Source organism: Cynoglossus semilaevis, chromosome 8 (genome assembly GCF_000523025.1).
Source record: "Cynoglossus semilaevis isolate Cse_v1.0 chromosome 8, Cse_v1.0, whole genome shotgun sequence".
Classification (NCBI taxonomy): Eukaryota; Metazoa; Chordata; class Actinopteri; order Pleuronectiformes; family Cynoglossidae; genus Cynoglossus; species Cynoglossus semilaevis.
The window spans coordinates 7,099,067-7,125,458 of record NC_024314.1 but is presented as its reverse complement, the minus strand read 5'-3'; the positions used below and the strand labels follow the sequence as shown (position 1 = coordinate 7,125,458).

Sequence of the window (26,392 nt, the reverse complement as noted above, 5' to 3'; positions counted from 1 at the left end):
CAGATTTTTTGGTCTCTGAAGTGTAGCTTAGATCCTAATATGTGAAAAGTACTCTAGCACTGAATGTCTACTGAGAACTGAGAAGCTTGTTAGACTGGTCAACCAGGCTTCTGCATTGTTAGCAGTGCAGCATGATTCATGAAGCATGGATGTTTGCTTTCACTAAGGGTTAAAGATATTTTCACGTAGAAAAAATCCATTAATTTTTCAAATATGTATTTTAGTCTTTCTCTTTTTCATGAGATATATGTTCTTTTGTTGTTGAAAAGCAAACACTTTTCAGCTGTCAAATGACTGAATTCTGAAATGGTTTTCTCCATCATTAAAATCAATATGAATAAAAACCTCAGTGTTGCACTGATACAATTATGAACCCATTCATCCACCCATTTTCATCCGCTTATCCGTTACCGGGTCGCGGGGGCAGCAGTGTCCATGACTGCCACCCAAATCACACTGCACCGTACTAACCCCCCTGAACCTTCCTGCGGGTGGTGAGTCCACTGCCCAGGAGGTGAACCCTGGGGTTTCACACCACAATTATGAACCCATTTGATGAAAGTTTCATGGATACCATGGATAAAAACAAAACTACAATTTTATGTTTTGTTTTTTTTTGTTTTGTTTTTTTTTAAATAACACAGACAGAGATTTTGAACCGCAATGTGATGAGGAAGATGATGAAGAGACAATTGAGGTGGAGGAGCAGCAGGAGGGCAATGATGCTGAGAGCCATCGGAGGGAGATAGAGCTACTGAAGGAGGAGGGCTTGCTACCCCTGGATCAGTTACTCAGCACCCTCAAACTTCTACAGGTATCATAAAGCTGCCAGTATTTGACTTGTTATTTATCACTAATGTGCCACTGAGTTGATATGAAATTTTTCCCAATGTAAATAGCTCTTTTTGCAAAACATAGATGGATATGGAAATGGAATTGTATGGTTTAGTGTTCATTATCATCCTTTTAGCACATTCTGACACATTTAATAACATCAGTGTGTGTATTTACACAGTGGGAACTACCACATATTTAATAACTATTATCAGCTTAAGGGTATTTAGGTGTATTTTCTTTATTGTGATGTGAATAATTTGTGTAGCCATTCCAATGATTGAGTTGGTAAAACTGGCATTTCTCACGTGTACTAAATATGATTTCCACAAATGTTTCATATTTTGAGCTAGTTTACTTGCGTTGCAGAAATATGACCAATATGCTGAGTTTAAAATAAAATTGATCTTTTTGGATAATGTCCCATTAATGATTTGATTTTTGTATTTTACAACACGTGTGGTTGCATTTGATGTATTCAATAAATCATTATGTTGCACAGGATGCTGGCTCAGAGGAGGAATCCTCTGGTGAAACATTGTCTTCTGTGGAGGAGGAGGAGGAGGAAGAAGATGGTTAGGACACTGCTAATGAAGAGGATGGTAAGATAACGCTGCAAATTAAAATGTTAATTCGTTTGTTTTCTTAAAATGCTTGATTAAAAATGATATCTAATATTATCATCAAGTATTTAATGTCTAACTTAAATTCATTTTAGCTAATGATGAAGAGGACACAATAGCAGCTCAGGAGAAGATTGAGGGAAATGTAGATCATGGAGAAGAACTGGATGACCTGGCCAAAGAAGGTTGGTTCTTTTGTTTTACTGTTGCACACTGAAATATAATACAGTTGATATCGAGTGAACTCTCTAATTACTTTTAGTTTTCCAAAATACGTATTCTTTCATTAACTTCATTATTTTGGTTGACACTATTGGTAGAACATGTAGAGACAGCCAAAGCTCACAGAGATCCATCAAGTGTAAAATCTCATGACCCATGTCATTAACTGTTGGTATAATTTATTGCATTTGAATGACATGTGAGTGACAAATGTAATTGTCCTCACAGTTTCCTTGTTAATTTCATGAAAAAAAAGAAAACTCTTTTACCTGAAATTTCCCACTCATTCGCTAGGCAACCTGAGTATTGAGGAGCTGTTGGAGAGATACAAAGGAGCTTTTGCCCCAGACTTTGAAGTACCCTCAGAATCTGGCTCCAAGGCCAGTCTTGATTCTGAGGCATCAGGAGATGAGGAAGTAGAGACTGAAGAAGATGAGAGCGACGTTGAAAGCAACACATCATCCTCAGGTATTTACACTGTCATTGGTAAACACTATCAGACTCAGTATTAGTTATTGTGTTTTTGTTTAGCTTTTTTTCAACACAGCTTATCCCAAATATTGCTTTCAGATTCTCCAGGAGACAGTGCGGAGGAGGACAATAGTGAGAAGGAGGAAGAGGAAAGCGCAGAGGAAGAGGATGAAGATAATTGTGAAGATGAAGGAATGGAACTTTTGCTGGAGGAAGGAGACTACAGTCCAGGGTCCTCTGGATCACGACCGAAGAAAGAAATCAGTCATATAGCTGCTACTGCAGAAAGCCTGCAACCAAAAGGCTACACTCTAGCTACAACAAAGGTCAGTTTTCAGAATTTTAGGATAAACAAACACTGTGCTTTACATCTTAATAGTCTGTGAATTTGTTGTGTACGGAAGCTCCTTGGCACTTCTGAATTAACATCTTCTGCTCAATAAAAGGTCAAGACCCCAATTCCATTCTTGCTTCATGGCACACTTCGAGAATACCAACACATTGGACTCGATTGGTTGGTCACCATGTATGAGAAAAAGTTAAATGGCATTCTGGCTGATGAGATGGGTTTGGGAAAGACCATCCAGACTATTGCACTACTGGCCCACCTCGCCTGTGAAAAAGGTAAATTGCTGTTCATGTATACTGCAGTTTGACAGTTAATTTAGTTGAAGATTACAGAGACTTTTTAAAAATCTTTTTAAATCAAATGAGAAAAACTTCCACTTGTGATCATATTTTTTTTCTGCTTTGTGTTTGTTGATGTGTAGGTAATTGGGGTCCACACCTCATCATAGTCCCCACCAGTGTGATGTTAAACTGGGAGATGGAATTAAAGCGCTGGTGTCCGGGATTTAAAATTCTCACATACTTTGGCAGCCAAAAGGAAAGAAAGCTAAAAAGACAGGTAATATGAAGTAGAATCTTTTTGTTCTAACTGTTTGCTAATTGTGAACAAGAGCTGCAGTTGGCAGCATTGCATGAAAATGCAAATGAAAAACAATTGTTTTTCCCCCTGATTTTTTAGGGATGGACCAAACCTAATGCTTTCCACGTGTGCATCACTTCATACAAGCTGGTGCTGCAAGATCATCAGGCCTTCAGACGCAAGTCTTGGCGATATCTGATCCTCGACGAGGCACAAAACATCAAAAACTTTAAGTCACAGCGCTGGCAGAGCTTGTTAAACTTCAACAGGTGAGTAAAGCTGTTAAGGTTTGCTTGTTAGAAACAGGTTCTTTTGTGTAATGGCTTTTCTACCACTTCATTAAAAACAGCATAAGTGTTCACATTTCCTATAGTTTAATCAGAAACATTTTGTTGGTGTTGGGAACAGACAGTAGCCCATTGTGGTTAAGCAAAAGTTATTTTTCTTTAGCTTCTTTTGATGTGTTTTTGACAGCAAAGATCCATTGGAATTCACTTTCGCTTTGCCATCCTCACCCCTAAAGAAAAACATTAAATGTAAGTTGATTTCTCCTCATTTCAGCCACCGACGACTACTGCTAACAGGAACTCCACTCCAGAACAGCCTGATGGAACTGTGGTCACTGATGCACTTCCTCATGCCTCATGTCTTCCAGTCCCATCGCGAGTTTAAAGAGTGGTTCTCTAACCCACTGACAGGAATGATAGAGGGTAGTCAGGAGTACAACGAAGGACTGGTCAAAAGGTTGCACAAGGTGCTGAGGCCCTTTCTGCTCAGGAGGATCAAGGCCGATGTAGAGAAGCAGATGCCCAAAAAGTATGAGCATGTAGTGCGCTGTCGCCTCTCCAAGAGACAACGATTCCTTTATGATGACTTCATGGCACAGGCTTCGTAAGTAATGTTTGTCTAAAAACCTTCCCCGCTCTGGGAATTATTGACCTGTATGGCTGACCTTTCACATCAACCAATAAAATACTTTTTTTTTTTAAACACGCTACATAATTGAGAACTTTGCACTATTCAATATGTTTTCAAATAATCCTAAAATTTCATCCAAGAATTACAGCTATGCAATTATTCAAAGTAGTATTCTGTCTTAGAATTTGACATCTTGTGTCAGTAAAAGGTGTATTGGGTCAAATGACTATATTTTTCTTTTTATATAAATATATATATTTGTACAATATTTGGTATATATAAAACTTGTTTTATTTTGTAGTAGATTTTAAATTGTAATAATCTGTGGATATTGTTATTTTGTATGTATATATTTTATATGATATCTATATATTTTTAAATACCTACATTAGGTAATAAACGGTCTGTATAACATGTCTGATTAATAGGACACGGGAAACACTGGCGAGTGGTCACTTCATGTCTGTGATCAACATCCTCATGCAACTGCGGAAAGTCTGCAACCACCCAAACCTGTTTGACCCTCGACCCATCCAGTCTCCATTCATTACACAGCCCATTGTTTTCAACACTGCCTCTCTGGTGCAGGATGCCCTTGACATCTCTCCTTTAAAGGTCAGCTTTGGTTTTGGTCAGAAATGTAATATTCAGTAAGACTGATCTTGGTCAGTTCATTTATGTAATTAATTCTCATTTAAATATATGCATTTCTATTCTCAGCGTTGCGACCTATCTGCATTTGTCCTTGTTGGGCTGGAGAGGTGTGTGACGCGTTACCAAGCGGATGTCTTCTTGCCACGACACAAGGTTAGCCGTCAGCTAATCCAGGAGATCATGGAGTCCCCTGAACCCCCACCAAGACCTAAACCAGTGCGCATGAAGGTCAACAGGTACACATTCAAAGTTATGCTCTTTAATTATGCAGGTACATTTTTTCCAATTCTTAAAGTTGTTTATATTATCATGTTTCCACTGATAATATATTTTTCTATGGTATGGTATATTTTTCTAGCATTTATTGTTTTCCATCAAAGTAACCACTATTCCGGGGCTGAGCATTTTCTTTGACAAAGTATGTACTGTAAGCAGAAATATTTAATGGCTGCACCTGTCTTTTTTTTAGGATGTTCCAGCCACTTCCTAAAAGTGATAACAAACCATGTGTGATGAACAAACCTACCTGCTCTGTACCTCCTGCTCAGACTGCTATTCCACCTACAATACCTGAAGCCTCCCCAAGTCCTGGACCTGCTCCTGTAGTTAAGCAAGGCAAGTAAACAAAACTGAGGCTGCTCTGTGTTCTTCCTTAACCCTAAATGAACACTAGTTTAAAGAATAATAAGAAATGAAACCAGTATTTTAAAATTACCATCTCTTCTTTCTATTCACAGTGGTGTGTTCTGTGACACCCACGCCTCCTCCCCGCCCCGCTGTTCAACCCAACACTCAGACAGCTGTAAGATCCACTGCGCCCAAGCCGGTGCTGACGGTACGACCTCCTGCTGCTCCCAGCACGGCAGGTATCCCTGCTCATCCAAGCCCAAACAACATGCCCCAAAGGGTTCTGCTTAGTCCAGATATGCAAGCTAGGCTGCCCTGTAAGTACAACCCTCTAAATGTTTTGAAGTGTCTTAGAAATCTATCATCCTAATTAAACATTGCTCAAAAAGACAGTATAACCTAATTTGGTGAATGGTTTGAACTTTTTTTAATTGGCACCTGCTCTTAGGCCTAACGAGTTTGCACTAAATACAGTGTGGCCTTTTTAAACCCAATTTCAAAGATAAGACTTGTTTAAACACATCCAACCTAATAACATACGTCTGTTATTTTCTCTTTATTCATGTATATAAATAATTGTTTTTGTTGGAAAACTTGTTTGCTTGCTTCTTTGCACACTTATTAGGGTGTCATAAACAATTTTAACTTATAATAATTTAATTAATATTTGCTCTTTTTACCTTCATAAGCTGGTGAGGTGGTGAGCATTGCTCAGCTCGCCTCTTTGGCAGGACGACCTGTTTCTTCATGTCAGGGCAGCAAGCCTGTCACTTTCCAGCTACAGGGCAACAAGTTGACTCTTTCTGGAGCTCAAATCCACCAGGTCTCAGCAGCTTCTCCACGTCCCATTCAAGGTGAATAAAAACCAGAGCTCTCATTACAGGAATGATTCAAACAATCACAAATCGGCAAGTAAAATGTGAATTGGATGCTGACTGGCTCATATTCACCCTGCAGGGAATGTGATGCACGTAGTGTCCAGTGGGGTGCAGCGCCATCTCATTAGTCAGCCTGCTCCTGTGGCTGTTCAGGGTCCTGTCAATGTTAACTCCGCAAACACCTCTTCTACAGCTCCTGCAAACCGCCTTATTCACAATGTCTCAGCACAAGGTCTACATGGCTTTTTTTTTGCGAGTACAAACACAGCAAAGTGATTGCTGTAAGTGTAGAAAATAATGAAATAACCATACGAATAATTTCATTGGTAACCATTTAGGTAAAAATACTGTAAAGAAGGCCAGAAGAGCTAAAACAACAACTAAATAGCAGAGAAAAGTATACCCTTAAGTAGAACATGGTGGCTTAAATAGCTTTTATAGAAATTTTAAAATCTTTAAACTAGGAATGCACTCAAAAATTAGTCTGATATCGTGTGTCAAGTCTGCCATTGGGAAGGGGTAGGAACTTTTATTTCTCAAGCGTTCTTTTTTTCATTCACAATAAATCTATAAGCCTATGTCAGAATTAAGTTAAATTGTTTAAAAAGTTAAAAAGTCTTTCTATGAAACCTTCAATCTATCTTGAGTCTGAGCTGACAGACTTTCTTTTTATTACAGTACCCTCATCCATGGTGAGCAGCGCAGGTGTTGTGAAGATCGTTGTGCGACAGTCCGCAGGCAAGGAGGGTGGGCCTGTGCCCACCCTGGCAGTGGCCCCTTCCCCTCGTGTCACTTCTTCCCTTTCCCTTCATGCCCATGCCAACACCCTTGTCACACCTGTCAGAAATACTGGCCCCCTGCAGATTGCCCAGCGCACCCCTGGTCCTGCTACTGCCCACTACACCATAGCTCCTCCCAGAAACCCAATTTCAACTCCGAGCCAGCCCCAACCCCCTTGCCCTGTCCTCAAGGTAGTGCAGACTCCACCTTCTATCACAGAAAAGCCAGGTGAGAGCGCTGGTCTTCCTGCATGTCAGACCTTTATATTTCCAAATATGTTTTCCCAATTTGATGCAAGCTCGTATCTGATATTGGTGTGCCTTACATCATGTAGGAGGCATTGGCAGGGAAGGTTTTGAACCAGATTAATCATAGATAACCCTCGGGTATATTTTAGGTACATTGCTCTCATTATAGATGCTTTTGCTCTATACACTTGAATACGCCATTTAACTTTTTTTCTGTGAGACGTTGTTAAAAATATAGGCTAAACAGAATGACACTGTATTTAAATAGAAAAACTGATGATATATACCAAAAATCTGTTAAACCTTCCTGCTCCAAACTGGCAAAGATTTTTTGAAGGAACAGTTTGGAAATCATTATGTATTAACAATGAGAAATATTTTGTTTTTAATCTCTTATAACTACAGCACCAGCAAACACCTCACCCACTCTCCCAAAACCTGTGCCAACACCACAAGATGGAAGAAACAGTCAAACACCAGTCACCATAAAGTCCAGGCCTAGTGCAGGTGCAAAGGTCTATCCTCCACCAAGAACAGTGCCGCATCCACCTCCACGTTCCCCATTTTACATGGTGAGCATTACTAGCCACAAGTACCTTTGTAGGTTGTATTGACTGCGTCCACTTACCTACTTGTACTTACCTAAAAACAGTATTTGCTATAAGATCACTTGCGCACAAAATGTTGGAGTACCATTGATATGTAAATCCACAGAAATGCGTAAATTAATACATAATTAAAGTATGTGTTGTTGCACGTTTACAAAACATCAAAGGGTATGTATTGTAATATATATTATGACCACTTTGTGGCGCCACTTTCCTTATGACAGATTTTTGATGTGCCTGTGATAAATATTTTCTGTATAACGTTTTTGACACAAATAAGGTTTTTTTGTTTGTTTTTTTAATGCCACGTTGAGCAAAATTAAAACAATTAAACTGACCAACTCTTTACCTGTTGATAACAACATTTTGCTGACGATTTTCTTAACAGCCATGGCTTGCAGAGAGCCATAAAAAGCAACACGACAGTCGACTGGACTTCATCTTTAGAGTCAATGAGCAACATTGCGCAGCAAAACCCGTCTACGGCCAGGAGCTTTTGAACATTCTCAGTTTTCTTCATGGTCCATGTCCTACCCCTGCACCTGTATCTCCTGAGGGAGAATGGAAACGGTCAGGTCACAGCGCCTGTCTTTTATCACAGTTTCCAAACAAATGTAACTACTGGTCTCAGAGCCAAGCTGTGAGAAAGGACATTCATGCCATTGAAGAGAGGCTGGAGATGATCTCTGATGTTATAGACAGGTAATCATCTTATTGGTTTTCTTTCACTGAATAACTAATGAGGAAAGGCTGTTTAGTATGTATTGAAAAACATTTCTGATTAATTTTTCTGCATTTATGCTAGGTTTGCATTTGTGATTCCTCCTGTTGAAGCTCCTCAAATTTCCATGCACTGCTGTCATCCTCCACCTTCTTTGAGCCACAAGCAAGCAGTCTATGGCTCCACGCTCACAGGTCAAGTAGCGCCGCTCACTCGCTGCCTCCATCGTATACAATGTAACACCAGGACCCAGTTCCCAGATCTGAGGCTTATACAGTACGACTGTGGTAGGTAGCCTAGATGCTTAAAAGTATTTCCTCTGGAGGTTCAATCGATTTTTAATCCAGTCACATGCTACCATGTGCTCCTTGTGTTCAGGTAAGCTTCAGACTCTACACACATTACTCCGGAAGTTGAAGACAGGAGGCCACCGGGTGCTAATCTTCACTCAGATGACAAGAATGTTGGATGTGCTGGAGCAGTTCCTCAACTACCATGGACACATCTACCTACGCCTTGATGGTAGCACCCGTGTAGAACAGAGACAGGTGTGTAGTATGGATATTTCAGGTCAAGTTACTGTGTGAAATTCTCATTTCACATATTAAAATAAAATAAAACCAGGTAAAATAAAGTCCTAAAATGTCTCCTTTTGACATATTTCTTGTCCACCTTATTGAATATCTCTCTTAGGCCCTAATGGAGCGATTCAACGCAGATCGTCGCATTTTCTGCTTCATTTTGTCAACTCGTAGTGGAGGTGTAGGGGTAAACTTAACGGGGGCTGACACTGTCGTATTCTACGACAGTGACTGGAACCCTACCATGGACGCCCAGGCTCAGGACCGATGTCATCGTATCGGCCAAACACGAGATGTCCACATCTACAGGTGAGAGTGTTGGTGTTTAAGGTTGAATTCATGTCAACTGCGACATATACAACCATATAATCCAGATTCTAATAAGAATTGAGACTGGATAGTGTCTATTACAATTCATCATGTCCTGAAGTTTTGAGTTTTGAACTGTGTGGAGAAAAAGAATTGGAAGAAATATTCTTAGTTCTTAAAATTATGTTTGAAGGCTAATCAGTGAACGTACAGTGGAGGAGAACATTTTGAAGAAGGCCAATCAGAAGAGGATGCTTGGAGATATGGCCATTGAAGGAGGAAACTTCACTACTGCCTTCTTTAAACAAGTAGGAGTTGGTAGTTAAATGGATTCTGTGTACATTATACATTTTTGGAGTATGGTTATGCAACTAAATTTTGTTTGTTGTGCCTTATGTTTCCTCTAGCAAACAATACGAGAGTTGTTTGATGTGAACGATGGAGAGAGAAGAGAGGTGGCAGTTGAGCTGGCTTTGCCTCAACCAGAGGAAGAGGATGGTGTCAACAAGCAAAGCACCACTATTCTGGAACAGGTGTTAAATCACTACTCAAAACAAACAAATCCATCTTTTTTGTTATTGATATATCAAATTAAAAGTAAATATTGTATAAATTAAATAATGAAATTGAAGTGAATTAATCTTAATTATTCAAGTTATATTAATGTGACGCTATACAGCCTGGGTTTACCAGAACCAGAAACTGTTGAACAGACTTGAGATCTGACTTTGTGTATGAACTATACAAACTATTGTTTTAGCAAAACATATTGCAATGATACTGTGTGTAAACATGTGGCAAATACCATTAGAGATTATCATTCCTGCAACTCCTTCTTTATAGGCCCTGTGTCGAGCAGAGGATGAGGAGGACATCGTAGCAGCTTCTCAGGCCAAAGCAGAGCAAGTGGCAGAACTGGCAGAATTCAATGAGAACATTCCACTGGATGATGGAGGGGAACAGGAGGAGGTGGAGGAGCTATCAAAGGCAGAGCAAGAGATAGCAGCTCTGGTTGAGCAAGTGAGTAATGGTGGAGGTCTTGATTGGCTTGATTGAAATTTGGATAATTTGGACTCCTGTTTTTTTTGTAGCTCATTTTCATGCAATCAATGTATTGATGATGTTGGATTTATTTATTTTTGCCTACTTCTAGCTCACACCCATTGAACGCTACGCCATGAACTTTCTGGAAGCCTCTTTAGAAGATGTTTGCAAAGAAGAGTTAAAACAAGCAGAGGTAAACATGATAGATGATTACCTATAGTGTTTAAGTTTAGGCCAGTATCCAAATAACACTGTAACGAACGAAGTTTAGGCCAGTATCCAAATAACACTAATGCAACTATCAAAACAACTGATGAAGTCTTGTATTTAAGTTTAAATTCACTTTGTGATATACTGTTACGATTTCATAAAGTTTGAATGGCATTGCTCTGAATATCTTTTCTGTTTTGTGTGACCAGGAGCAGGTAGAGGCTGCCAGAAAAGGCCTGGACCAGGCTAAGGAGGAAGGCCTCAAGCTTCATGCTTCATCTGATGATGATGACAACGACTTTTTATCATCATCCACTTCTGTAGAGCCTGCACAGCCAGTTGCAATTCGTCGTGGACGTAAACCCAAGGATAAAGACAAAATTGTTACCTCTACCAGGACCAGTGGTCGGCTTCGTGGGGCCTCCCCTGAAATTGAGCCAGAGTCTACAACCCCTAAGGAAGTGCCTGAAAGACTCCGTCTAAGAGGACGAGGAGCTGCTGTGTCTAATTCCCCATCTCGTTCAGACATTCTTAAAAGCTCCTCCTCAACTTCAAAATCGTCAAAAGCTTCATCACCAGCCAGAGACAACCAGTCTACCAAAACTAGGACTCTATCAAACCGTTCCCATACCAGTCCAGTGCCTTCCCCTCCTACAGTTTCTCCTTCTGGAGGGAAACAACATTTTATTGTTGGATCTGAGACTAAAAGCCCTAAAGCCAGCATCGAGCCAAAAGATGTACAGGCCGAGGGCAGACCATCTGAGTCATCCCCAGCATCCACCAGTTCTGTGGACCATCACTTAAAAGATGATGAAAGCAAAGACCACAGTGCCATGTTTCCCCCATCCACTGGCATCAGGTCACCTCGTAAACGTCAATCAGCAGATGGTGAAGTCTTGCGTGGCCTTGTTGAAGACTCCCCATCAGCCAAAGTCCTGCGTAAGCTTCCAGGGAGGCTTGTTACAGTGGTGGAGGAAAAGGAGCCAAAAAAGAGGAGGCGGCGTGGAAGTGGCACTGGAGGTATGGGTTCATCGGAGGACACAGCAGTGGAGGAAACCCTTGCTGGATCTGGTGATGAGCCTAACCATAATAACAGCAATACATCACCAAGTGATGACGGAAAAGCTAAAGAGGCACTAAACAAATCGCCTCAGAGCCAAAACACTACTCCAAAATCACTGGTACATCCACCGCCTGTTAGAGCTTACCCTCCATATTCCCCTCCTCATCTTTCTCCTGACATGCCGGTGCTGAGAAATCTTCCTGTGCGACGCAGGTTAGAAACGGAATCTCGTATGGCTGCTCAGCTTGGAGAGCAGCAGCATCTGGGGAGAGGACGGGGAGCAACCCTGAAGAAAACAGATGCTAGTAAAGATGCTACATCCACCTCAACGGAGTCTGGTGTTTTGACCCCTTTAAAAAGAAAGAGGGGTCGGCCCCCTAAGGCAGTCCTAAAGTTACCAGAGTCTGACAACACATTGACTTCCCGGCCACAGGTCACCTCACCAAGTGAGGAGGAAAACCCTTCCCCTTCATCAAAGCCTAAAAAAGGTCGTCTGAGTGTTTCAGATAATGTCAGTGAAGAACAGAGCTCTAAATGTATTGACTCAGCTGCTGGATCTGATGTAATAAAAATGGACCATGGCAAACAACTTCCAGAGATTCCTAAAGCTGATCCACTGAGCTTGATTCAGGCCTCAGAGTCTACCACTGCTAATCAGACAGACAATAAAATTCAGGGTTCTCCAGTTTCAGCTACTAATTTTAAAAAAACCCTGGAGTCCACAACAAAAGAAACAGAGGATCTTATCTCGGTCTCAGAACCACCTGACAAAACATCCTCAAATCAAATCCAGCCAGCTTCATTTCCAAGCTCAAATACAACATCTGCTCAGGTTTCTGCAACCCCATCCACATCTGTCACTTTGCCAGACACTGCTGCCCTGACTACCACAAGTCCACTGCCAACTGTCAGCACTGGCTTATCATGTCCACCTGCTGTAGAACCAAAACCTTTTACCTCTGCAGTTCATGTAGACCCGAAAACTGCAGATTGTACAGCTGTGAAAACAGAACTAGAAGCTGCCAAAACTCGGACAGTTTCCACATCAGTTGCTTCAGCACCACCCACAGAGACACTTAAAGTATCTCCACCAGCAGCATCTGTTCCCGATCCTATCGTAATGTCATCAACAGCAGGTGTGGTGTCAGGAGCAACAAATAAAGTATCAGCGCCTTCAACTATATCTGCTACAGGAGAGGTTTTAACACAGGTCACTGAACAAACAGTCAACATAGTTGCAGAAACATCAATCCCAGCTGTGATTACATCAAATCCAGAAGAATCCTCCGCAAGGCCATCAACAAATGTTGCATTTACAGAAACAATTACAGCATCTGCTGTGGAAACAGTCCAAGCTTGTCCATCACCAAACCTAGTAAACACAGTGTTAAAAGGTCAACAAACAGTTTCAGACTCTTCACTGACACCGGTAAGTGCAGAATTCACATCATCAGTAGATACAGTCCCATCATGTCTTGTCCAAACAGGGCCAGATACCAATATCCCTTCCAAGCAATTGCAAAAATTGCCAGAACAAACAAAGACAGAAGATACTGCAGCAGTATCTTCCCCTGTACAGTCTGTATATTGTATTCCTCCTCAAATGTGCGCCCAGAATGTGGACACCACAGAAGCAAAACTGGATAATGTGATCTCGTCAACAGCCTCAACAGATCTTGTCACAGTAGAAGAAAAATCTAATAACACTGTAACATCCCCAGAAAAGACTTTTGACACTTCATCGCGAATAAATACAAATGCAGATGCCACACAAGATGTACACGTTACCACTACACCATCCTCAGAAATGTTACCTACCTCTAGTTCCACAACTGCTGTTGAAACCTCTCATGTATCCATTACCACACCTTCTTCTGCTTCAGTAACTACCACAACAGGTGCTTCAACAAAAACAGAATCCTTTATTTCCAGCCTGTCACAAAACTCTGCAGGCCATGGTGCTTCTCTAGAGGTTCCTGAATTTGCTCAGAACAAATCCTCGTCCAAGATGCCCATTTCTGCCCCTTCTAATGTTTCATGGTACAAGCCATCTACAGAGTCAGTACAGGAGGAGTCTGCATCTAAGAGTGACATAAATCCAAAAGAAATACAAACAGGAACATTGGAAACTAACACGAGGACCAATGAGGAGGGAGAGGAGGATGAGGATAATGCCAATAAGCAAGAAAAGACAAAGTCTATACCAAAAAGGAGGAGGTTGGAAAGTTCATCTGTAACCAAACAAGTTGAGTCAGAGAAGGAGGAAGAAGGTGAATGTTCCAGGAGTAAAACCAATTTACAAGAGGAAGCTGAACTATCAGAGGCAGAAGAGACTATTGAAGACCAGTCTCTTCCCAAACACAAAAGGTCCTTAAGTCGGCAGAGTAGCCAGGAGTCTACTTGCTCCTCATCACCATCATCTGGGGCTTCTACATCTGCTCTCACTCGTCATTCTCACCACAAGAGAACCTATGAAAACAGACATCCTGTCAAGAAGAGGCGAACTGAGGTCTCTACTGAAGCAGCGAGTGAAAAGAAGATGAAAGAAGATAAAGAGGAAGGCAGTAAAACAGCTCTCAGTTCCTCCTCCTCCTCCCAGAAAAGGCGTTCCAGGTCTTCATCCTCCTCTTCTGACTCTGACGATAGCAAAGGCAAAAAAGAGCATCTATTTACGCGCTCAGCCAAGCAGCGCAAGGTACAAGATCAGGAGAAGGAGCGAGGAAACGCCAGGTCTGGAAAGAAACCTGCATCCAGCACTGACAGACATGCCTCAAGCAGAGCCAACGCATCCACTGGTGGAGAGTCTGGCAGTGATACTTCATCTGTCAGGGTCACCAGAAAGTCTTCAGGATCTCGGTCTTCACAAGATGGCAAATGCCAGCTAAAAAGCTCCCCCCCAGCACCTGTTGAACCCGAGGTCCTTGGGAAGAGATGCTCGGCACTTAACGCAGCAGCCAAACTTCTTGCAATGAAAGGCAGAGTGGACACCCCAGGACACACTCCTCGGAAAGATTCTGCAACTAAGTCTGCAGGGACAACACCTGCCTCCTCCTCTTTCCCAGATAAGAACCAAAAACCTAAAAACAAAAGTGTACCAGCTTCTTCCCAGACTAATTCTGTAACTAATAATAAAGGACCCGACACCAAACCTTTAACAACAACCACCCAGTCAAGTCGCTCTCCTTCCCGCTCTACCAGACAGTGTCCAGGTTCTCTGGTTCCACCACTGGACCTAGAGTTCAAGAGATCAAGGTCTGAAAAAAAGGAAAGAGGAACTAGGAAAATGTCAAGGAGCAAAGAGGGTGAGGCTGATGCCCAGTCTTCTTCTAGAGGTCACAGCGCCTGCAGCAGCATGAGCAGCGACGGTGAGGCTGATGTCGGTAGACGCAGCAGCAGAAGTCGCAGCAGCAGCAACAGCAGCCAACGGACTCGTAGCATCAGCTCTCGAGTGATGGAACACAAGGAGTCTGGTTCCCTAGCCACTTCCTCGGGCAGTGAGAGGGATACAGACCGCAGCTCAGATCGTGCAAAGAGTAAAGACAAGCGGGAAAGGCAGGGTCAAAAGATGGATAGTGGAAAAGGCAGAAAAAGATCTCTGAGACTCTCACAAGAGCTAACAAACAGTTCGGGAACCGAAGGGACACCAGACAGAGTGTTGCGCAGCGTTGCAGCACTTGCTGCCGTACAGGCCAGGTCACCAGCTGCAAGCACCCGCTCCTCTTCAAGTCAACTTCATCGTAACAAGACATGATGGCTGAGCCTAAAGGAAGAATTGGAAGTAGCAGTGTTGTGGCAAAGCATGAAGCAAGAGCATGTCTAGACCTGCCAGGGTTACTGCTTTGTCAGCACTCTAAAGAAGTGTGAGGGATCGGAGTGCCGCACAAGTCAGAGACCTCCCTGTCTCTTTTGAGTCATTTTTCCTATCCAGTAGGAAATGGTCAGTTCACCTTTTGAGGGAAGGCTTGTTGATAATGAGGATAACTGAAGATCTGTAACACCATCACCAGTAAACAGATGACATAAGTGGATGAATTCACACACAAGGACATTAGCTTCCAGGTTTGGCAATGGTGAGGGGTTAGCTCACATTATGTACTGTAATCATTTGGACTGGAACACTCAGATCTTACATGTTAAGATGGCATTATACAGCACCCCTTTTTGGGTCTATACATGAAGTCATTTTACGTGACACCTACGAGTGACCCATTGTGTTGTGAGTTGGAAGTTTTAGTATGTTTGGTGTGGGAGAGTTCATCAACTGTCCTGACTATTGTTTTTCAGTGTAGTCAGTGGATAAGTCATGCTTTTCTTTCTTTTTTTTTCTTCCGGGGTAAAAGGAAGAGAACAGATCTGTCAATGTGATCTTTTCTGCACTATGCTGGAGCTGTTGGGCCCTTTTCCATGTTGACTTCTGATGTTTGTTTTTTTTTCTTTTAATCCAGCCTTGTATTTCTCATTTGCACATATGGCCCTAGGGCCTCTGGCTACATTGTCTGGTAATGTGTGTCGTTTTTTTTTTCTTTCCTCAACATCAACTTCAGTAAATTATTCGGGTCCTGCTTCATCATAATATAACGCCAATTTGAAGTTTCAAATTGTCTCGAAGACACCTGGATGGGAGAGGAAAAAAACATATCCTCCCAAAGGTGGTTATTGTCATGTAATTATATTGTAAGGGCAATTAAATGTTAATGAAATTATTAGAGTGCCTCTTTGGCCAAATGGGTTTGAACCTCTGATTGCCTTGTAAAGCACCTGTAGAGGGCTGCTCAGCTTCTTTCAATATTAAAAAAAAGAGGGGAAAAAATGATAGACATCAAGATATACGTGACTCAGCTAATAAATCATCCCACCACTTGATTGCTTTGTCTAAGAAAAAGAAAAAAAGAAAAAAACTTGGAAAACAGATTGCAAAAAGTTACTGGTGCAGTTCCAGATTGTAAATTGTCAATTTACTTTTTGCAGAACTTATATTTGGGGGTGGGAGAGGGCAGTAGTAAATGTTGATTGTCTTATTTTTGATTTGTCTCATTTCATTTGTTGCATTCCTTTTATCCCTTGTAATTCCACATTATTTTACTTGAACTTTAAGACAATTACAGTTGAATAAAAAGACCAAAAAATTTATGCCAGTTATCATTGTGTTACAAATTTTGTTCAGCAGTGATTGGAGAAAACAAAAGTCAACATGCAGGGAATATAGGAATACTTTTATTTTAAAAACAATCTACATTAAAACAATAGGGGTGAAGAATTTAATAGTCATAAAATGATGCAGTAGCAGCTATCCCAGTTTGACAAAGGTTTACTTTTTTTTCTTTTTTACATTTTTCTATTGCTACACTGTGGTGCAGAGCAGGTCTGAATGCTCTGTCCTGCTTCAGGACTTTGTTTTAATGAAAATCAACAAGTAACCATTAAGGCACAAGACTTTAAGTTATGTGAGGAAAAATAAGTCAAATATTATGTTTCAGGTGAATCCAAGACTAGGTGACTAAGTGGAAGCACTTCTTCTCTCAACCAGGTTAGTGCACATCATAATTTTCTGCTTAATAATAATAAAAAAAACAGATGGAAAAAGAAAAACCACTATGTTGCAAACGTTTCACAGCAGTTCACACAATGTTTGACTTTTGTATGAATACAAACTGGTAGAATAGGTAACAAATGGGTAGTTGGACTTGAAACTTGACTGCACCTCCGAGTCACTTGGGTAATTTTATTTGTCCATGAAAAGAATTTGATTTCATGCTCCATGTGTTGGCAGTGTGAAAATTCAAGTTAAAAACAATCATCTGCATAAAATGTGACTTCTCAGCAATATATATTATCTACAATATGGTTTATACACACAAGTTCAATTGATAGGTGTGTTTTTGTGCCTCAAATCCATTGAAAAAAAAAAAAACAACAACACAAATGTAACAAGAATCTACAAACATTTTTCCTGAGTACAGTATGTTCAGCGCCAGTGTCAGGTTCAATACTGCATTGTGCTTTGCTCCCGGCCACTTTCCCCCCTTTTTTCCAAAGCCAAAGAGGAAGTGGCACAGACCCAACAGTTTGTATGGTCATAGTCCAAAGTCTGACGAGTAAAGGGAGAAGAAGGAACACTAACCAACAACTCTGCCTTCGATGTGAAGTCAGCAAAGCAGGCAAAATTGTTAACATTTTAAATTTCAATTAAAAAAAGAGAGCACATCTCTTCTTAAAAATGAAAAAAGAACTAGGAAGTTGAAAGAACATGAAATGCAAAAATTAGGTGATAGGTGAAGTTCTGACATCTCATGGGCTCATATTTACAAGAGAGCGGGAATTATTTTAAATCCCCTGACATGATGAATGAATCCTGTTGCTGCTGTCTTACAGGTGTTAGGTGCCGAATGTGGCGACCAACGAGATGACTAAGATGAGGATTAAGATAGCCAAACAGATGGCAATCCATAGCTTTTTCTGAAACAAAGAGAAGGCATTCATTACCACACAAGGAAAATTAGATCTTAATGCCATTTTATACCCAAGTGTACCTCTGACTTCACATTGTATGACTCCTTTGCTTTTGGACACATTCTGCACTCCTGTTACCTAAAGTTTCCCTTTTACTGTCTTTTGCATTTTTGTGTGCTTTAGTAAACATACCCTGCGTGCTTTTTGCTGATAGGTGACTGCTTTTTCTACGTTGTCCTTGGCTTTCTCCACATAGTTAGTAGATTGATTGATGTTCGCTTCAACCCGATTAACCATCTCACCCTGCAGGGGCAAATTTGATAACAAAGGCCTGAACCATTCGCTTTAAACAAAAAACAAAAGTTTGAACACAAGAAACCTCTGCAAATGTTCTTTTACCTGAGCCTCCACCTCCATGGCCAGATACTGGAACATGTCATGTAGATCTCTGATGCTCCGCTCCAGCTTTATGATCTCATCGTGTCTTGACTCGATCTCATTTAAAGCCTGCTTCGTAGCTTTAGCATCACTCAGGATCTGAACATAGCAAAAAAACAATACAAAAAAAAGCAATGTGTTATTGGCTGTAATTTAAAAGTGAGAAAAAATAACTAAACCTACAGACATTCTACATATAATATAATAAATCAATCTGTTAATAGAAATAAATTGTGTAAAGTGTAAACTGAAATTCAAAATTAATTGAAAAATCAAAAGTAAGAATTGTTGGACAAAATGCTATTAACATTGTTATAAGAATATGTATAAATGTATATAAAATATAAAATGTCACAATGAGAATCAGTCATAATACTGTACTTTCATATTTTAAAAAAAGCAAGGTTTTCATGTAGAACACAGGAGGGCAGTAGATTCCATCTATAAGCCATTTTGACATTTAAGAATATCTGTGAGGCACAGGTTTTCCCCATTGCATTATACTTAACAAGCTAGATTGAGCAGTAGAGGTATCAGAACAAGCCATTTTTACATTCCATTAAAGACACCACTGTTTCTTTTAGTCCCTAAAATTATCTGCAGTGTTTTTCAGGAAACACTTTTCACTTTGGCTTTTACTGCAGTCTGACTCAGAGCACCTCCCTTCAAATTGAAACATTTCCTGTGCTCACGTTTTGAGTGAAAACATCAGTCTGGCCACTTTCAAGCATTGTATCCAGCTCCTCGTCTGCCACGTTGGTCCCAGCTGTAGCAGAAAAACAGAACTGTAAATTAACATCACCTTCCCTTGTTTACTTTAGTATCCATTATTACATATATTCTGTTTGGAAATGCTGACGTGTAATTAAGGAACAATGCAACAGTGTATGATATAAATAAAACATAGGTGCTTTCTAGAAAGTAAATGTGAGAGAAATATATGAATTTAAAGTGAAAACCACAATGACACTACTAAGACAGGAAACAATTTAAGGGTGAAGTGATGAATTAAATGGAGAGAGTGTTGGGTAACACAACAACCACAAGAGAGAACAAATCAGTTCTTCTTTTTGTGCTCACTGATTTTCAGTTGCCTCTGTAATCTCTCCACATTTCGGTCTCTGTACTGGGACTGGATGGTGTTACAATGACCCATCAGCTCCACAAACTGTTTGGATAGGACGCCATGCTGATGGAAGGAGAAAACGTTTCAAGATTCTGTTTTCTTAAAAGAGTTGCTATAAAGCCAAGAGTTTGTCCAAACCTGTGTGCGCTGCATCCGAATGGTTATAGAAACATATTTCCCATCCTCCTCTCCCTTCTTGGGTTCAATACCTGTGGAAAAAAGTGAGTTTAGTCTACCTTAAATAAGAAAGAAAAGAAAATCACAATTTTTATGGAGACTTACTCTTTAGCTTCTTCTGGATCTGGCCTGCCAATGTTTTTATTTCATCACGCAGAGTTTGTAACTCTTTCTTCATACCTAAACAAAATAAAAGCAGCAAACTTTGGCTACTAAGTCTTTTTTTTAATGAATACTTTAAACATTTTTTAAATTATCTGCAGAGCGAAAGAACTTACTCTCTTCTGGCAGTGCCTGGCCGAGCACCGTTTTCTGTTTATTCTCAAGATTTGACACCAAACTCCTGAGACTCTGCAGGCCTTCGAAGATTTCTTGAGCCTATTTGTGACAGTTGGTTAAAAAAAGAAAATAATTTACTCTAAAAGCTTGAAGACTGTAGTAGTAGCTGTAGCAGTAATTGTAGTTTTGACCTCTCAAAACTATGTTTATTGCCTCCCAAACTTGTCTTTGTTATTCTAAAAATATTACCATCCTAAACTAAAGGATAAAACTAGAAGCAAAATCTACTTTAGGATAGCAGAATTCTACAATCACCTATGACCTGTAAACAATGATACTGTACAAACAAATACCTGAATAATCTGTCTATAAATTTCCATATGTGGATTGAAGTCCTCCTCAATGTTGGTTCCTTAAGTGGAACTAACACCTAACACCCAAACTACATTTGTTTCATGTGGAATTTAATGTAGAATTAACAAGGTTGTATTTACTCGTGTACATTTTAGAAATTAAACTTTGGTGTTATTTCACCTTAAAAGGTTTTGTAAAGCCACACAGAACCAACAGAGACAGTCATGTTGACAAAACAAAATGCAGGGAGCACGAAAATATCAGAGGAGACTGTGTTGACAAGAGTAAAATATACCTTTTTCAGGATGGCTTCTCTCTCCTTGTCCTCTTTGACTGAGGAGGCTCCAGGTTTCATGAGAGCTCTGTCTTCCTCCTCTTCATCTGAAGACTCTGCTTTCTGATGCAAAAACACAGCCATTCAACCATTATATTAAAAAACGTTTCTTTTTCTTCTCAATATAATAAGAAACATAGCTTTTAACTTTGAATCCTTAAATCAGTGTAGTCAAATCACCTCTACAGCTATAAACGTATGCAGAAAACGCTTTTAACCCACAAAACACAAATATATATTTCTGGGTCGGACCTTCAGATTCTACTGTTTGTTTTCATTATATAACACAAAATGTCCTAACACAAGTGTTAGGACATTCTTTATTAAATACATTTTACTTGGACGGAAGCTACTAAACTACCATTTGTTAAAATAGCATGTTCTCTAGTTTACAGAGTTTGATATGCGTTTATTTTGCAGATTTGTACTATTTGTCAAATTATTAGACAAAACATGGACATTTAATTCTGTTCGTGTAAAGCAGCAGATCGACTGTAGCAGCCCTGCCCAGTCCCCGGCCTGGCAGATCATGAAACGGAAGTTGATCATTATTTATGGCTGAAGTTGACATTTAACCGCTGAAAACACTTAAACATTAACTTCTGAAAGTTCCGCAACTTTAAAATAATTTCTTAATTAAACTTGTCACAGCGGTGTAGGTAAGCTAAAAGACTCTCACTCTTAACAGGGAGTGAACTTGGTTAGGTTAGCACGGTAATGCTAATAGGTAACTTTTTAAACTCACATTTCCCAGATCTTTAGTTCGGTCCCGCATCTTTCAGGATGAAGCAGATTGACTTCAGGAAGGCTGCTCTTACAGGAAAGAAGCTGGTACGTTTTTATCAATCTCGAATAAATGTAAAAACCTTGCTATAATAGTAATGCATTCAACAAGTAACCCTCAGACGCGACACTGCGTCTTTTGCGCAATTGGCAGCTGAGTAACCGGGTAAAAGTCGAATTACTGCCCCCTTTCGCTCATTTCTGTGTCTGTTTTAAAATTTAAGTTTTTAACGTTCCGGGTGTGTTTGGTTTTGCTGCAGCTGCTGTCGGTGTAATTACAGTACAGTCTTTGCGCTTTGTTCTCGTTGTTTTAGTTTTCATTTGGTAAATATATTTTGTATTCTTTATACTATGTATTATTGTTGTCCACGCTGTGAGAATTTGAGCTTTGCAGTTGCGTAACGTTAGCAAAACACCTTTTAAAGGTTCATACGCGGAGCAGCCATCTACGTATACGTCAAAGTCAAGGTATGTTTATTTTTTTTACAACAAGCCATAAAAAGAACAAGAATAGACATTAGACACACCAAGCAGACATAATAATAACATTAACAGTATTGTGTTGTTATGCCCCAGAGCAATATTCACAAGGATAATGGCAGGTGAAATAAATGTAAATGTAAATTCTGCCCAGCTCATTGGTTGGTTAGTTAAGCCTATGCCCTGTGCTGCTTATTGGAAACATTAGAATCATATTAAAAACTGCTGTAAAGTCTTTCTGATGACACTCTATCACTAGTCAGGGTCTGATCAGCCCTGCAGCAGTTGGGTGGCTTAAACTAGGTCAGTTGGAGTTTTATGTGCGTTTACTGAGGTTATGTGCCAAAGGTAACAGCCAATGAAATTCCAAGGATGAGGAGGAGGATGGCTAAACAGATGGCGATCCATATCTTCTTCTGTCAAGCAAACCAAACAAAAAGAGAATTAGTGTGTCATTTAGTTGGCTCATATTTTAGGAAAGACAGGCTAAAAATTAAAGTGTCCCTTTAACTGTTTGTGAATTTTGTCTGTGTGTGTTTGAAACCAAATCTTACTTTGCGTGCTTTATTCTGAAATTTGATGGCCCTTGCAGTGTTGTCCTTGGCCTTCTCAACATAATCAGTAGACTGGTTGATGTGGGTTTCAATCCTGTTGACCATCTCTCCCTGCAGCATGTGTATAACACTCATTCAGACACTTTGTCAAACCTTGTACAACCTGAGGAACAGCTATAAAATGCTGTTACCTGAGCGTCCACCTCAAGAGCAAGATACTGGAACATGTCATGCAGGTCTCTGATGCTCCGCTCCAGTTTTAGGATTTCATTGTGCCGAGACTCTATCTCATTAAGGGCCTGTTTTGTGGCTTTAGCATCACTTAAGATCTGTACACAGCCAAAGAGCAAACAAGCAAAACCAAGTCCATCTGAACTATTTACATTCTGTATTGGTGTGCTTTTAAAGCTTGTTCAGTTTGAGCAAAAACTGAAGGTAAAACAGGCCAAACTCTTTAAAGTGAGTTTTTTTCCTAATTATTTCAACTGTAATTCTCTTACTATCACCAACAGTGAAGAGTTCTTTACTCACATTGTGTGTGAAAACATCAGTCTGACCGCTTTCCAGCATTGTGTTTAGCTCCTCTTCAGTCACATTGGCCCCAGCTGCAGTGGTGATGGAACAGGAGATAATTGAAAATGGATGTCAAGGCTTAGTGTTAAAACATCCTCTACCAGAAGTTTTTTTAATGTTTGCTTTGTATGCTTTGATAGTAGTGTTAGAATGAAGTGTTAGGCAACAATGTTCAGTAGAATAGGAGAAAAGAAGAAGTAGGTGAAAACATCAAGGGAAACTAAAAGCTCCCAGAGTACAACCCCATTCCAAAATTCCATGACCACAAGAAAACTAAATCACATCTGAGCTTCAATTCTCACTGATTTTCAGCTGTCTCCGAAGTCTCTCCACACTGCGGTCTCTGTACTGGGACTGGAGGGTGTTACAGAAACCCATCAGCTCCACAAACTCCCTAGATAAGACACAATGCTGGAATGCGAAACAAAAATCTATTTTGATTAAGTTGTCAGTTATCAGTCCAGTCACTTCTGCTACAAGAAATGATTTCACCATGTGGAGCATAAATGCAAGAATGAAGGCTCGACCTGTGTCCTTTGTATTCGTATATTTATGGGAATATATCTTCCATCCTCCTCTTCTTTCTTGGGTTCAATACCTGTGGTGAGATGAGAAGTGGAGTCAGTGGCCACGCAAAAGAAACAAAATAATATTGAGCACAACTTTTTACTTCTCATTTAGCAAAACTCACTCTTTAATGTCCTTTGGATCTGACTTGCAAAAGTACTTATTTCTTCCCTAAGTGTCTGCATGTCTGTCTTCATACCTAAAATGTCAGGAAATTAATGGATTCGTCACAACACTACATTTGCATAACCAAGAGATTTGTCAAATTTAATAAGCTGTACTGCAGTCTATTGTTTCACTTTAAATCTGTTATTGTTATTTCAGTTATTCAAGACAAAGTGAAACTCTTACTCTCCTCAGGCAGAGCCTGACTGAGCACCGTTTTCTGTTTTTTGTCCAGTTCACACACCAGAGCCCTGAGACTGTGCAGCCCTTCGAGGATTTCTTTTGCCTAAATAATGGAAAAGTAAGTACTTTAAGGACTTGTTAATTTAAAATGTGACAAAGAAGTCATAGAAATTAGCTTTTTAAGAGAGGATCTTTTCTGACGTGGTCCTGTATCTGTTCTCTAATGTTTTGTTGTGATGGCTTTGGCCTTGTCGTCCGTACATACATTGAAGGATTATTTTTGCTATTTTCTATGTAAAATATTTAAATACAGGCTATTGGAACAGCAGCTTTTGAAAATAGTCAAAGTGACCAATAGAGGCTGGAAGTTGACCAAAAATAATGCAAAAAGGTGCATGATTACACTGCAGATGTAAAGGAAATATTGTCATTATACAGACTGATAAAAATGGTAATTGTTTTTGTGATCTGTAGCTGTTGAAGTCGTATTTTTTCAGAGTATGTTCACATTTTTTAGGATTGCCTCTCGCTCCTTCTCTTCTTTGGCCAAAGGTGTCCCAGGTTTGCTCTCGAGAACTCTATTTTCCTCATTTTCATCAGAAGAGTTAGCATTCTACATTAAGGTAAGCAAAACACCAATGCATTATTAGATATCACGTTACAACTCTGTACTGTCCTCAAAATTGTGATATGGTTAGAAACATTCATCATCTGGAGTCAAACATGATATATTTTTCTGCGTTTTTGTCAAACTTTGTTAACATCTTTAGTTTATTTTCTTCACTGTTGCTATCATTTTATTTATGATATTTTCTTGACATATTTTAAACTCAAATGATATTTGCTCACTTCCCAACTCACATTTCTCAACTCTTTAGTCCGGTCCCGCATGTTAGCTGCTCATGCTGTTATATAGCGGACCAATGTTATCCCATGTCATTGACCTTCAAGAGGCAAACTCTCATGGTGCTGGTTTTAAAGGCTGAGCATTTACTCACTGGCGTCCTGTGTGACACCAGTGTTTCACTGCGTTTGTATATTGAACGTCATTGCTTGTGACAGACTTTGCATAGATATGGGAATTTCTGCCTCTACACGTAGAAAAACTACTGGATTGTTTATCTTTTGTGTACTTGTACTTCAGATGTATTTCCTTTTAGTACCTGCTTTGAAGATCAAAGCCAGCCCCCTCATCCCTTTGAATAAATTAAGGAGTGTTCATGGGAGTTAATAATGCTCTAAACTTGTCTCCTCTTTGGCCACAAGAGGATGCTGTTTATTTGGACAAGGTTTGATCGCGTCTAAGCAGTCATCACAAGCCATCGTTACGAAATCTGCTATATACAGTATACCTAAATAAATAATTGTATCATTTTATTTACAGTAATTAAAATAAAACTTTTGGATTTAAAGATTTGGATAGATTATAGACAGAAAAAAGAGAGGCATTTAACAAAAATGAAAAATCTGATTATACTATTTTAGAGTGCCTGTACTTGGTCAGGTCCAACTGTTGGCTCAAATATTAGAATGTTCAGTAGTTCTCAATCTTTGGTACATGTACCATTGGTGGTACTTAAATGAAACGATCTAAATCCACAGCTGGTAAATATTCTTATAATCCTATTTGGAATCAATTCTCTTTGTGGAGTATTTGGAGACACAAATATTTTGCTTTGTTTTTAATGAATAAGCAAAATTAAGATTGCCAAAGTTTAGATTGAGACATGACTACTGTTATTGACTATGATAAACTACATCTCCCAGAGTGCAACGTAGCTGGCGTCGTGTCGCCAGTGAGCTGTCAGTGGTGGTGGTGAGGGGGGAGGGGGGAGGAGTTGGTCCTCCAGCATCTCCCGAGCATCGGAGCGCAGCGGATGACGGAGACTCATCGACACCGTCCTCATCATCGAAAATGATGTGGAATTAGTTGACAAACATTCGCTATGCACGGACCGGATGTTTAGGAGAAGCGATCACATAGCAGCGCGGAGATCTGACTTCGTTACCATCAATGAGATACACGGAGGAGCTGTGCCGCTTTCGGTGGTAACGCAGAAAAACACAAGATGAAGAAGCAGTTTAATCGAATGAGACAGCTCGCCAACCAAACAGTTGGCAGGTAAGAGCCCGGAACATGGGATATTTGTTATTGACACAGAGCTGGGGGTGGGTGGGAGCTTCACCTACCCCCCTGACTTAAACCAGCT

The 26,392-nt window shown here is 40.1% G+C and overlaps 4 protein-coding genes across 9 annotated transcripts in view; 2 read left to right on the top strand and 2 right to left on the bottom strand.

Annotated features, from left to right (window-relative positions):
• The window catches only part of srcap (Snf2-related CREBBP activator protein), a 25,573-nt gene extending 8,724 nt beyond the window's left edge, over positions 1-16,849 (top strand). Inside the window, exons 9-34 of the mRNA XM_017033996.2 lie at positions 645-814; positions 1,337-1,409; positions 1,553-1,642; positions 1,974-2,147; positions 2,250-2,476; positions 2,597-2,774; positions 2,921-3,057; positions 3,178-3,347; positions 3,640-3,969; positions 4,425-4,611; positions 4,717-4,886; positions 5,120-5,265; positions 5,388-5,594; positions 5,967-6,131; positions 6,235-6,387; positions 6,834-7,163; positions 7,589-7,755; positions 8,180-8,493; positions 8,597-8,799; positions 8,891-9,060; positions 9,206-9,402; positions 9,596-9,710; positions 9,810-9,935; positions 10,246-10,422; positions 10,556-10,639; positions 10,866-16,849. Of these exons, the coding sequence (XP_016889485.1) occupies positions 645-814; positions 1,337-1,409; positions 1,553-1,642; positions 1,974-2,147; positions 2,250-2,476; positions 2,597-2,774; positions 2,921-3,057; positions 3,178-3,347; positions 3,640-3,969; positions 4,425-4,611; positions 4,717-4,886; positions 5,120-5,265; positions 5,388-5,594; positions 5,967-6,131; positions 6,235-6,387; positions 6,834-7,163; positions 7,589-7,755; positions 8,180-8,493; positions 8,597-8,799; positions 8,891-9,060; positions 9,206-9,402; positions 9,596-9,710; positions 9,810-9,935; positions 10,246-10,422; positions 10,556-10,639; positions 10,866-15,470 (9,065 nt within the window). The 3' untranslated portion in view covers positions 15,471-16,849. The remainder of the gene's footprint in view (positions 1-644; positions 815-1,336; positions 1,410-1,552; positions 1,643-1,973; positions 2,148-2,249; positions 2,477-2,596; positions 2,775-2,920; positions 3,058-3,177; positions 3,348-3,639; positions 3,970-4,424; positions 4,612-4,716; positions 4,887-5,119; positions 5,266-5,387; positions 5,595-5,966; positions 6,132-6,234; positions 6,388-6,833; positions 7,164-7,588; positions 7,756-8,179; positions 8,494-8,596; positions 8,800-8,890; positions 9,061-9,205; positions 9,403-9,595; positions 9,711-9,809; positions 9,936-10,245; positions 10,423-10,555; positions 10,640-10,865) is intronic.
• Positions 16,850-16,920: 71 nt separating this feature from the next.
• Positions 16,921-21,806, bottom strand: LOC103381893 (syntaxin-4-like). Its single transcript, XM_008314469.3, has 10 exons — positions 21,623-21,806; positions 20,839-20,940; positions 20,189-20,288; positions 20,016-20,090; positions 19,872-19,942; positions 19,688-19,796; positions 19,300-19,373; positions 18,569-18,706; positions 18,362-18,472; positions 16,921-18,175 (listed from the first exon to the last, which is right to left on the bottom strand). Exons 1-10 carry the CDS (start codon positions 21,650-21,652, stop codon positions 18,095-18,097), a joined length of 891 nt encoding a protein of 296 aa, XP_008312691.1. The 5' UTR covers positions 21,653-21,806; the 3' UTR covers positions 16,921-18,094.
• Positions 21,807-22,134: 328 nt separating this feature from the next.
• LOC103381895 (syntaxin-4-like) lies at positions 22,135-25,523 on the bottom strand. Its single transcript, XM_008314475.3, has 10 exons — positions 25,044-25,523; positions 24,691-24,795; positions 24,186-24,285; positions 23,959-24,033; positions 23,795-23,865; positions 23,570-23,678; positions 23,226-23,299; positions 22,886-23,023; positions 22,695-22,805; positions 22,135-22,556 (listed from the first exon to the last, which is right to left on the bottom strand). Exons 1-10 carry the CDS (start codon positions 25,071-25,073, stop codon positions 22,476-22,478), a joined length of 894 nt encoding a protein of 297 aa, XP_008312697.1. The 5' UTR covers positions 25,074-25,523; the 3' UTR covers positions 22,135-22,475.
• Positions 25,524-25,967: 444 nt separating this feature from the next.
• The window catches only part of LOC103381894 (rho GTPase-activating protein 44-like), a 49,501-nt gene continuing 49,076 nt past the window's right edge, over positions 25,968-26,392 (top strand). Inside the window, exon 1 of one of the 6 annotated variants that reach the window (XM_025057265.1) lies at positions 25,968-26,304. In XM_025057265.1, coding sequence (XP_024913033.1) covers positions 26,252-26,304 — 53 coding nt within the window. In that variant the 5' untranslated portion in view covers positions 25,968-26,251. The remainder of the gene's footprint in view (positions 26,305-26,392) is intronic. The other 5 variants (XM_025057263.1, XM_025057264.1, XM_017034205.2 and 2 more) reach the window with 5 other exon arrangements.